Here is a 12,013-nt window from a genome sequence, read left to right as displayed (position 1 = left end):
TCTCATGAAATGAGAAGAAATTCACTTCACAAACCACAGTGATGACTGATGAGCACGTAAGAGTGGAGTGTGGAGATGTGCCCTTTTTTTCGTTTAATAGTATCTTAAATAAAATTTATTTTTAATATTTAACTTGTTATAAATTTTAACTTTATTTAAAAATTTATTATTAACTAATAAATTATTATATATATAAAATAAATTTTTTAATATTTATTTAATTAAACTAATAAAATAATTATTGAATTAATCTAATTTGGTCAGATTATTTTTTTAGTTGGATGGTCTAAGAATGCCAATTGTCATATGATCTGTCACTTGCCCAATACCTTCACCACCTTTTTGCACTAACTCCTAATTATTTAAGTTCGGTAACGAGAAAAAAAAAAGTATAGGATCGGAATTTTAACTAGTTAATATTAATTAAATTTTTATTTTATTTTTTAAAAAATTTATATTTTAAAACTTATAATTTAAAATTTAAGATATAGAGTGACTAGAAATAGTGGTTGACAACCCCAATGAAAAATAAAATTATAGTGTTTGAAAAAAAAAATAAATTAAGAAAAAGATAACTGAAAAAATAATTGGTATTGATTGAAAATTAATTATTATTTTTTATTTTAGATTGTTAAAAAATGAGTACTATTACATATACAAATTTTTTTGACATATAAGTCATATAAGTCACTTACGGCTCGTTTGGTGACATAGACATGGTGACACATGTACAGTGTTTGTTGTATAAGATACAAAAAAGTGAGAAACACAGTTATACACAAGAGTACATGAAATACGTGTATTTTGTGTGTCTTCCAAATGGTGAGATACGGATTTTTAAGGGTGGACACAAATTATATCATTTTTTTGGACAATTTCACCCTTACTAATTTTATAAAATTCTTAACACTACCCTCCTTCCTACTTCATCTTTTTTCAGTGAACCTTAGCTCCTCCATCTCCTCACCTCCACCTTTCTCTTTTTCTTCATCATAGTCTATTTCTCTTTTAAGATAACTACATATTTTTCTCTTCCTCCTCTTTATTTTTGTCTATTCCCCTAATCTCTTTTTTTTAATTCTTCTTCTTCTTCACTTATTCCTCTGTCTCTTCTACTTCTTGTTATATTTACCTTTGTTTATGTCTAATCCGCCATTGTTACTGTTTTATATTTCATCTATAATCGTCTTTAATGTCGTTAACTTCCAAATCTGCCATTCTTTTTCTTCTTTTCTCAATTTGTTTCCGCCTTTCTCTCTCTTGTTCAAGAGTTTCATCATTTTCATCATTTTTGAAATCAAGGTTACAACAATGGTTACTAACTTTGCTGGTAGATCTTTAAACTGAAGATGGAAGGTAGTACTTGGTGTTGTTGGAGGCAAATGGTTAAGATTGTTTGTTGATGGAGTGTTCTTTACTTTTTTAAAAACAAATTATATTTTATTAGAGGCTGATTAGGATCATTTGTTAAATATCTTAGGTTATTTTATTTGATTAATTTCTTTTATTAGTTCAAGAGTTGTTAATGGTAGTAGAAAAGTGGAGGTGGTTGATTAAACAGTAGCAGAGAAAAAATGGTGATGGTGGTAGTGATATTTTGTGGTAAGGACAATATTGATATTTTATAAAGAGTTAATTTATTATTGTGTCTTGTGCTTACTTATCAAACAAATTAAAAAAATACGTGTATCACTGTATCTATGTCTTCAATGTCTATGTATTTATGTCTATGTCTCAAACTACACATAAACCAAACGCAGCCTTACATAACGTGCAAGTGAAATTACATTATTCCTCTTTGTATCCCGCGTTCCTCCTCTTCATTCGTCTTCTTTTTCTTTGCGTTTCTTCTCTTTTTTCTTCGCGTGTTTCATCTTTATCGTCGTTTTTTTATTACTGTTGTTGTTGCTACATTTTTTTCCCTCCTTTTTCTATTCATTTTGTAACATTATGTATTTTTTTCTTATTTGCTTAATTTTTTCCTTAAAAAATTATGAGAATATGAAATAAGAAGATGAAGAAGAAAAAGCAGCAGAAGATGAGTAGGAGGAAGAGGAAGGACTTTGAATAATGCATAACTTATCAGCATATATACACAAAAAATTCTTAAACAATATATCCAAATATCTTTGTGTCACACCTAAATATCTTTGTGTTACATCCAAATATCTTCGTATTACACTCAAATTTGCTGCAAATATAGAAAAATACAATATATCCAAATATCTTTGTGTCACACCTAAATATCTTTGTGTTACATCCAAATATCTTCGTATTACACTCAAATTTGCTGCAAATATAGAAAAATATTTTTCTTTAATGCTGTATTTTTTCTTCTTCTTTTTTTCTTTATTTCTTTCTTTCTTTTAGTTGAATAAATTTAAGTTTATCCTCTTCCAAATAATTTCGCAACATTATGTGTTTCTTCTTCTTTTTTGTTTGATTTTTTTGTTTTTATTCTTGTTAAAAGAGTAAAACAAGAATTAATTTGAGAATGTAAAATAAAAAAAAAAAGATGAATAAAAAAAAGAAGATGGTAATGATGATGAAAAAAAGAAGGAGCAGCAGAAGATGAGGATGAGGAAGAGGAAGAGTTTTGAATTATATAGAACTTATCAACACACATACACCGAAAATTCTTAAACAGTATACTCGAATATTTTCGTGTTACACCCAAATTCGCTGTAAATATAGAAAAATATTTCTTCTAATGCTGGATTTTTTTCTTCTTATTTCTTTCCTTATTCTTTTTTCTTTTAGTTGAATGAATGTAAGTTCATCATCTTCCAAGTAATTTTGCAGTATTATGTGTTTATTCTTCTTCTTTGTTTGATTTTTTTGTTTTTACTCTTGTTAAAAGAGTAAAACAAGAATAATCTTGAGAAGGTAAAACAAGAGCAAAAAAAGAAGATAATGATAATGATGATGAAGAAGAAGAAGAAGAGGAGGGAGGAGAAGAAGAGTTTTGAATTATGCAAAACTTATTAACACACATACACCGAAAATTCTTAAACAATACACTCAAATATTTTCGTGTTACACCCAAATATCTTTGTGTTACACCCAAATTTGCTGCAAATACAGAAAAATACTTTCTTTAATGCAGAACTTTTACATTACATTCAATTCAAAACATTAACGATGAAACATTATTCACCTAAAGAATCATAAATTACTAACGAAAAAATTAAGTAGAATCGAACCACACTTCAGCCACTTGATTGGATTCAAAACAATAATTAATTTTGTTCTGATTCAATTGACAATTTGAATTTGAATTATTCATTATCTTCAACAACGAGATAACTAATGATGGAGGAAAATGAGAAAAATGAAAGAGAAGAAGAAATTTCGATGAAAAAAGAAGAGGAGGAGGATGTGGTGTTGGTGACGACGATAACGAAAGAGAAAAATAACGAAGAAGAACGTGCAGTAATGGCACGAAGAAGAACGTGTACGCGTGAATATAAATGACTTGTATAAAAAAATGACTTGTATGTGGAGAATAATTGTTAAAGAATATTGAGAAAATATTAAATTTGTTATCTGTAAGTTTATATTGATAGGAAAAAAATATTTTCCACATCCAAGCAATTTTAGTATCCAAGTTTATCCAAATAATTTAGAGTCACGCGCTTCTTTTTTCCATTTTCTTCTCCTCCGCGCTTCTTCCCTAATGCTACATCTTCTTCTTCGTCTCCTCCTTTTTTATTATTTTTCACTCTCATTACCGTCGTCACCACCACCACCACCACCACCACCACTACCACCACCACCTCCTCCTCCTCCTCCTCCTCTTTCTTCTTCTTTTCTCATTTTTTGTTCATGATTTAATTTTTGTTTGTGTGCTTGTTTTCGAATTGAGTTTGTATGCAATCATTAAATAATTTCAGTTCATCATGGATTTTAATAAGGTGCACTTGGTTTAACCTTGTTTTGAAACGAGTTTATTTCTGAATATAATTTCGGTTTATTTTTGAGTGAATTATTTTGTTATACTTCTTCTTGTTTCACTATCTTGAGAGGAATAAAATCAAGATAAATAGAAAAAAATCAAACAAAAAAAAAAGAAGAAAAAATTCCTCAAAACTTCTCATGATGTTCTTCTTTTTCTTGTTTTGTTCATCTAATCAAACAAAGAAGAAGATACACATAATGCTGTAAAATCACTTAATGGATTTGGAAGTGTTTTTGTTCATAATTCAATTTTGTTTGTGTGTTTGTTTTCAAATTAAGTTTGTGTGTCGCAATCATTAAATAATTACGGTTCATTCTGTATTTAAATAAGGTGCATTTGGCCTGTGAAACGAGTTTACATTCTGAATTTGATTTTAGGTTTACCTTAAATATAATTTTGGTTCATTCTAAATATTATTTCAATCCATTTATGAGTGAATTATTTTGTTATGATTCTTCTTGTTTCACTATCTTGAGAGGAATAAAATAGAAAAAAAGAGTAAAAAAATCAAACAAAAAAGAAGAAACAAAAAGAAAAAATTTCTCAAAACCTCTCATCATGTTCTTCTTTTCTTGTCTCGTTCATCTAATCAAATAAAGAAGAAGAAATACATAATACTGCAAAATCACTTGATGGATTTGGATGTATTTTTGTTCATACTTCAATTTTGTTTGTGTGTTTGTTTTCGAATTAAGTTTGTGTGTTACAATCATTAAATAATTTCGATTCATTTTGGATTTAAATAAGGTGCATTTAGTCTGTGCTCGTTTTGAAACGAGTTTACATTCTGAATTTAATTTTCGGTTCATTCTAAATATAATTTCAGTTCATTTCTGTTCTGCATAATTCAAAACTCTTCCTCCTCACCTTTTACTGCTTCTTCACCAGGGGGAGAAGAAGGAAAAAAAATAAAGTAGCAACAACAACAATAAAAAAATAACGATAAGGAGAAAACACGTGAAAAAAAAGAGTAGGAAGAACGCGAAGAAGAAGGTGAAGAAAAAGAAGAAGAAGATACTCTGTGGGTAAACGAGCGTGAGAAGAAGAAGAAGATAGAAGAAGCATGCGTAAATGAGCGTGGAAAAAAGAAAAAGATGCGCATGTAATCACACTCTTTTAATGAGAATGGTTTTTGTTGGTGTTTAATCTATTTGAATGAACTTAAATAAAAAAAATACTTTGATGTATAATAACTAAAAAATAGAAAAAAATGTGCTTCTTATACAACATATTTAGGAAAATGTTGAACATGTAATAAATTTATTGTTATATGTACATTTATATTCGTGTCTTGTCGCAAAAGTAAAAATGGCTTTTTTTTATGCACTCTTAGGTTTATAACTCATACTTTTTTAATATAAAATATGTTTTTTAGTTTTAAAATTTATGAGAAATTCTTAAAATTTGTCAATATATATCATCTTCTATATTTAAAATAAATTTTAATTATATTAATATAATATAATTATTTCTATTAATATAATTTAAAACTGCCTAAATTTAAAAATTGAAATTATTTATGTTCCTTGTATTTTATTTAAATTTTAGCATTAGTCGGAAGTAAATATCTTTAATTGTAATTGCATAGTATTGTAATTGAAATATATTTTTATTTTGGGCTTGATATTTGGGCCCAAAAATGGCCAAACAACAATCTGATTTCTGGGTTATTACTTTATTATTCTATCCTCGTATTACTTTATCTCTTCTTCGGTCCCTGTAATGTTGTCTCAACTTTTTATTTTTTTCTTTAATTTTTTAAATTTAAAGGGAGGTGTTTTACTTTTGTTTATTCTATTATTGTTGTCGTTGTTGATGTTTCTGATTGCTTCTATTTATTGCTTTTTATTCTATTATTGTTGTTGATGCTTCTAGTTATTTCTATTTTTGTCTGTTTCTATTTTTGTTTTTGTTTCTGGTTTTACTTTTGTTGTTATTCTAATTTTATTATCCATTGTTGTTGTTGTCGTTGTTTGATTGTTGTTGATTCTGCTTCTGTTTTTTGTTTTTGTCTGTTTTTGTTTCTGTTTTTGTCTGTGCTTCTGCTTTTGGTTAATTTTGGAAAAGAAGAGGAGAGGAGTATTTTCGTCCAAAAAACGATTTTAAAATTAAGTTAAACATTTGAGACCATTTTGTAGCGATAAAAGGTCAGGGACGAAATAAATTTTCGACTTCTACATTAGAGACCAAAATCGTACTTAGGGCTTGTTTGAAAATATTTAAAAGTAAATTTTTTTAGCTTTTGACTTATGAAAAGTAGTAGTATTAATGTCTGGTATAGTTTTTAAAACTAAATTGCGGCTTTCTAAAAAATTATTTAGGAGCTTATAGAGTTAAAAAAATGACTTCTCTCATAATATTACTATCTTTTATCACATTTTTATAAAATAAACACTTTTAAAACTAAAATTCCAAATACAAAATAACTTATTTATAAATTATTTTTAATATAATTATTTATTATTTAAACTAATTTTTCAAAAAAAAATTAATTAAATCATTTACTTAAATTGAACCTTATCTTTATATTTTTGTCTATTTAAAAAATATAATTGGTACTATAAGAATTTCAAAAATGATTTTAGTATCCAAACACTATTTTAAAACTTAACTCTCATCATTTTTAATTATTGTATACAGAATTCGGTGTGTTACAGTCGTCACAGCGCACGAATAGTGTGTATTTTCACAATTTTGTGGTTATGTCGGAAGTTTTTCATCTTTCAAAGGTCATAGACAAGTTTTCATTGATCAAGGGCTATTTTGTCAAAGAAAACTTTTCAAGCGCAAAATGGTCTTTTAAACACTTGGAAGTTTAAAAATTAAAATAAAAAACTAAAAATAAAAAAACAAAGCTAAGTTAGCATTTGTCAATGAGTAAAAAAAAAAAAAAAAAACTCGAAATAAGAAAATTTATTTTATTTATTTTTAAAAAGAGCTGCGTGAGGTAGACGCTGAGCAGGGGAAATTGAAACCCTCTAACTCCGATATATATAAACCCTCGTCGCTTCTCCAAAACTTGGTTCTGCCGTTTCTCGACGCTACACAAACACACTTTCATCTTCCTCTTCTCGACGTACTCATGGTACTCTCTCTCTCCCTTTCTCTCTCGCTTACGATCGTTGAAAATTCAAATTCGATCTTCTTTTTCACCATTTCCGTGTTTTGTTGAATGCAGGCTTTGCCGAATCAGCAAACCGTTGATTACCCTAGCTTCAAGCTCGTTATCGTCGGCGATGGTGGAACAGGTTTCACTCTCATTAATATCTTTTGTTTTCGCTGTTTTTCCCTCTTTCTTTTATTTTCATTTCCGACCTAAAATTTTAGGCGTAGGTTTAGCATGTTTAAATGAATGTATAACTGAACGGATTGTTGGTTGTGGCCGGTGCTTAAATTCGTCGCTTGTTCTTTCGTTTTTTAATTGAATAACGTTGTTAGGAGATAGAATAATACCTAATTGATGATTATGAGCTTTGGCTTGATTGATATTAACTTATTTGGAATTTCTAATTTTCCAGGAAAGACTACATTTGTGAAGAGACATCTTACTGGTGAATTTGAGAAGAAATATGAACGTGAGTTAACTAGCTTCTTACTTAATATAAGGATTTAATTTAAGGATATATTTAATATGTAGGATTTATGTATCTTTGATTTGTAACAGCAACTATTGGTGTGGAGGTCCACCCTTTGGATTTTTTCACAAACTGTGGGAAGATTCGTTTCTATTGCTGGGATACCGCTGGCCAAGAAAAGTTTGGTGGTTTGAGAGATGGATATTAGTAAGTTCTTTCTTTCGACATCTTTGTATGAGAAAGTTTAATCAACATTCCCTGACTGTGTTATATCTGAAATTGCTTTTGGTGAAGTTGTTTGAGCACTAGTTGAGAGATTATATGTTACATTCGCATGAGCATGGATACTTTCTCGGTTTTGACTCTGCTTTTGAATTATATTTTCTGTGACTACCTGATATGATCATGTTACAGTGCTTAACTTCTATGTTCTAACATAATTACTTCGTCATAATTGATAAACTTAGCATTCGTTGATTTCTTGGTCATGCTTGTATCTTTCAATTGCAACAGTTATGCTTCCGACTTAATTTTTTATGTCCACATTTCATGGAATACTAGAATACACACCCGCACCATGCGTGGGATTGCACAAAGTTACACATTGTTGCTAATTTTATTTGTATAGGAATTTAGCCTTTAGGAACGGTATTGAAATGCTAAATCTTTTTCCACTGAAATGTTTGTATAGTTTTTGTATTTCCTCTTCCAGTCTATTATTTCACATTTGTTTCTGTTTATGTGTTGGGTTGTTCCCTTTGGAGTGTGTCTAACGTAGTGTGTAATGTAATGTTTCAGTATCCATGGGCAATGCGCGATCATTATGTTTGATGTCACTGCTCGGTTGACATACAAAAATGTCCCTACCTGGCACCGTGATCTTTGCAGGTAAATAAACTCCGTTAATCCCTTTTACTGTTTTATTTCTAATCATTTAATGCTTACTCAGGGTACCTTACCTGGTGTTTTCTCTGCATATCTGATTTTCTTCAGGGTCTGTGAAAACATCCCAATTGTTCTCTGTGGTAACAAGGTTGATGTGAAGAACAGGCAAGTAAAGGCAAAACAGGTTACCTTCCACAGGAAGAAGAATTTGCAATACTATGAAATATCAGCCAAGAGCAACTATAACTTCGAGAAGCCTTTCCTTTACCTTGCCAGGAAGCTTGCAGGGTACGTACCTTCTCGGGTTTCTACTTTCTACGGCATAATAAATTATCAATCTTTTAATATTATTATACTTATATTTTGTTATTTCTGTCATTTTTGCAGTGATCCCAACTTGCACTTTGTAGAATCACCTGCACTGGCTCCTCCAGAAGTTCAAATCGATTTGGCCGCACAGCAACAGTAAGCTTTCTGTCATGATAATCTAACTGATATGTTTACAAAATTCATCATCAAAAATATATATATGGATAATGGTTGTAGGATTAACACTTTTTAGTTTCTCAAAATGAGTTAAAAGCCTTGATTATTTCATAGTAGTCTTAAAGTGTTATGTAGCCCATATGAATTTGTCTCGATTCCTGTGATTGATATATGTTTTTGGTTGGGTATTACAGGCATGAAGCTGAGCTTGTTCAAGCTGCTAACCAGCCACTTCCGGATGATGATGATGACACATTTGAGTAAAATCTTACAGTCCCCGGATCGCCGCTTTTTTTTTCTGCGTTGCTGGTTTTTGTGTATGCTACAATTTGTTTGATGGGTTGGATTATTGACCTTTGAGGATGAGTATTTAAGTAAGAGTTTATTGATTATGGTATGTTTGGCCTGAACTTGCAAAAATCACCCTTATCAGTCAACCAAATCCGTTTACTTGCTTAGCTATAATGAAGATGATTATAAAATGAGTTGTCTTATGGGTCGATTGGTCTCAATTTATGTCGGGTTTGGCTTATCTACAAGAGTACAAAAAACCTATTTGCAGAAAATCAATGAAAAAAAGAACACACGCATAGACCAGCGCACCATTTGAACCATTAAAAATTTTCCGGTTGAGATAGTTTAGGGAAAAAAAAGGGGCCTGCCCAAACCCGTACCACAAACCGTCCCCTTGCCACCTCCCTCAAGCCATCACGGACAACTACTGTATCATGTTTCTCGCAGCAACAGACATGAGAGCGCCTAGCAGTGGCAATGGTGACATAGTGGGGACATTAGCAAAACCTGGCAGTGGCAGAGACAGCGGGGAGGCAATACAATGAAAAGCAACAGTAGTAATAATACCAACTGCCAAACCCACGTTAATTCCTTTCCTCCTGGGCGCCCCGCTCTCCTTTGCACTTTTTGCATTGGTGGTGGCGGCTCGTGGAAGAGGAGCAGAGGCAGAAACACCTCCCTTCTCCCCGTGTCACTCCCTCTTTGTCTCTCCACTGTAGACCGTCTCTCATTGGTCGACATTGAATTATCTAGAAGAATTTTGGAATGAGTATTGCTAAATAAAATAATCGAAAAATGTTCATTTTAAATGTCTGCACTAAGTTACAAAATATAGGATATTGGTTTGATTAATAGTTATAAAATTTAAACCAACTTGGATTAGTCGAGTGATTAGCTCACTCGTCTGCGTAAGCATATGCAAGTGTCGGGAGTTCGAGTCTCGTCTCGTACAATAATTCATTGGCTAGCGGCAAACCTTTAAGGGAAACTTAGATCTACAATGGATTAGTCATTGATTTGTCGGGTTAGGAGATACTGTGAACAATAAAAAAAATATAAAATTTATACCAATGAATGGAATCCTTTAGATTCGTTTTATGTTTCAGGTCTTGGACATGAAGAATTGCAGTTAAGAAGAGCTCAAAGTATTACATTTGTTAGCAAATTGACAAAGTAGAATAAGTGTTGATAAATCACAAGCAGAAATATACAAACACAAAGCTGTGTGCAATACTGGTAATGTAGTGGATTTTATTTATTTATTTGTACATATTCTTTACTAAAAGAACAAAGAATACCACCAAATAGGACACCTATATAACATGCCTTCACCCACTCTGGGCACAAAATATGAATTGGGAGATTAAAATATGTTGAATGGCAACTTTGTACACCGAGGGAGCCTTTTCATTGAGAATGGTATAATGCTAATAAGAATTGGTGGAACAACATCCGCTTGTTCCCTAACTTTCCAAAAGTATACGCACTAAATTGCATCTCAAAAAATTGACATGTCTAAATAATAAACCCTTTTGAGGTCTTTTGCTTATGTTACTCGTAAAGCATTTGTGCTCTTGTATCCCAAACTTTTATAATGTATACACACTAAATTATGACTCTCAAAATTGAAAACCAAATGGTATGTCATATGTCAAAAGTCAAAGTACATTATAAAGTACTTTGTACTGAAACTCAGCTAAGCTGTCATATGTCTAAATTGGGCAATCTAAGTTCTCCAAATAGTAGCATTTCTCCATTTTGCAAAATATGCATCAATTCTAGGATAAATCAATTTCAAACAAAATAAAATAGTAGGCTTCCTAATTACAGTAAACTAAGCAAGGCCCATAAGCTCCTGTTGAAAGTATATATCCTCTTAGAGCAAGTCCAATGAGAGTCCCAATTTTGCTTTTTTCTGACACCAGCGAGTCCCCAACCGTTGGAGCAAAGCAAGTAAAGGTCCCCACACATTTTTTTAGGGGAGCCAGGCCCTCTGAGCAGGGACTTTGGCCAGCCAATAATAACTTGCCAAGTGACAAGTTATTATTTAAATAAATAATTATATAAAATTATATTAATTATATTAAATGGCTTTGATAATGGGAGTCCCAATGTTGAAAATGACTTATCACAACCTCAGCTGGGAGAGGAAGATTTTGCACCATACCATCAATTTCTCCAAAGAAATGTCCAACTTCGAAATAGGCAGCAGCATAGACAATTGAAGGAGGACTTGATTGAACACATATGGCAATTTCACAATGCTTGTCGTCAACTATAGAGTTTAATTATGTTTTCTTTGTATTAAGTAATTTTACAAATTAGTGTAATCCCGAATTCATCTATTGTGTATTATTGTTATATATGAATTTATTTAATATTAATATTTTTTAATAGTGAATTATTTTTAAATTTAAATATTTAAATTATATTATTAAAAAAATTAATTAATTACAAGTATTTTAATTAATTAATTAAGTAGGACTACAACAGGGACTAAAGTTAGTTCCTCCTAATGGAGAAGAGAGAGATGCTTTGAGTTCCTATTTATTGTTTATGACGCAAAAACTGATGTGGAGTTACTTTTTATGACAAGTGGGCCATAAACAGAAATTGGGATGAGTTCCCTACTGGAGATTGTCTTAGAGCACCTCCAATACAGAGTTCCTCTTCCACTTTTCTCTGACACACAAGCACTCCAACCATTGGAGAAAAGAATAGAGACGTCCTCGCACAAGTCCCAAGGAAGAGGAGTTCCTCCTTAGAGGGACTCTAGCCCACCAATGATAACTTGCCATGTGGCAAGTTATCTTTA

At 31.1% G+C, this 12,013-nt stretch overlaps 1 protein-coding gene across 1 annotated transcript; it reads left to right on the top strand.

The window, feature by feature from the left end:
- Nucleotides 1–6,893: 6,893 nt before the first annotated feature.
- Nucleotides 6,894–9,301, top strand: LOC107463060 (GTP-binding nuclear protein Ran-3). The gene is made up of 8 exons (XM_016081779.3): nt 6,894–7,043; nt 7,137–7,206; nt 7,477–7,533; nt 7,623–7,740; nt 8,332–8,421; nt 8,527–8,706; nt 8,806–8,883; nt 9,099–9,301. The coding sequence occupies exons 1-8, from the start codon at nt 7,041–7,043 to the stop codon at nt 9,166–9,168; spliced, it is 666 nt and encodes a 221-aa protein (XP_015937265.1). The 5' UTR covers nt 6,894–7,040; the 3' UTR covers nt 9,169–9,301.
- The last annotated feature ends 2,712 nt before the right edge of the window (nt 9,302–12,013 follow it).

This window comes from Arachis duranensis, chromosome 8 (genome assembly GCF_000817695.3).
Source record: "Arachis duranensis cultivar V14167 chromosome 8, aradu.V14167.gnm2.J7QH, whole genome shotgun sequence".
NCBI classification, from domain to species: Eukaryota; Viridiplantae; Streptophyta; class Magnoliopsida; order Fabales; family Fabaceae; genus Arachis; species Arachis duranensis.
Note: the sequence above shows the minus strand (reverse complement) of the source record. Positions and strands in the feature narration are given on the sequence as shown.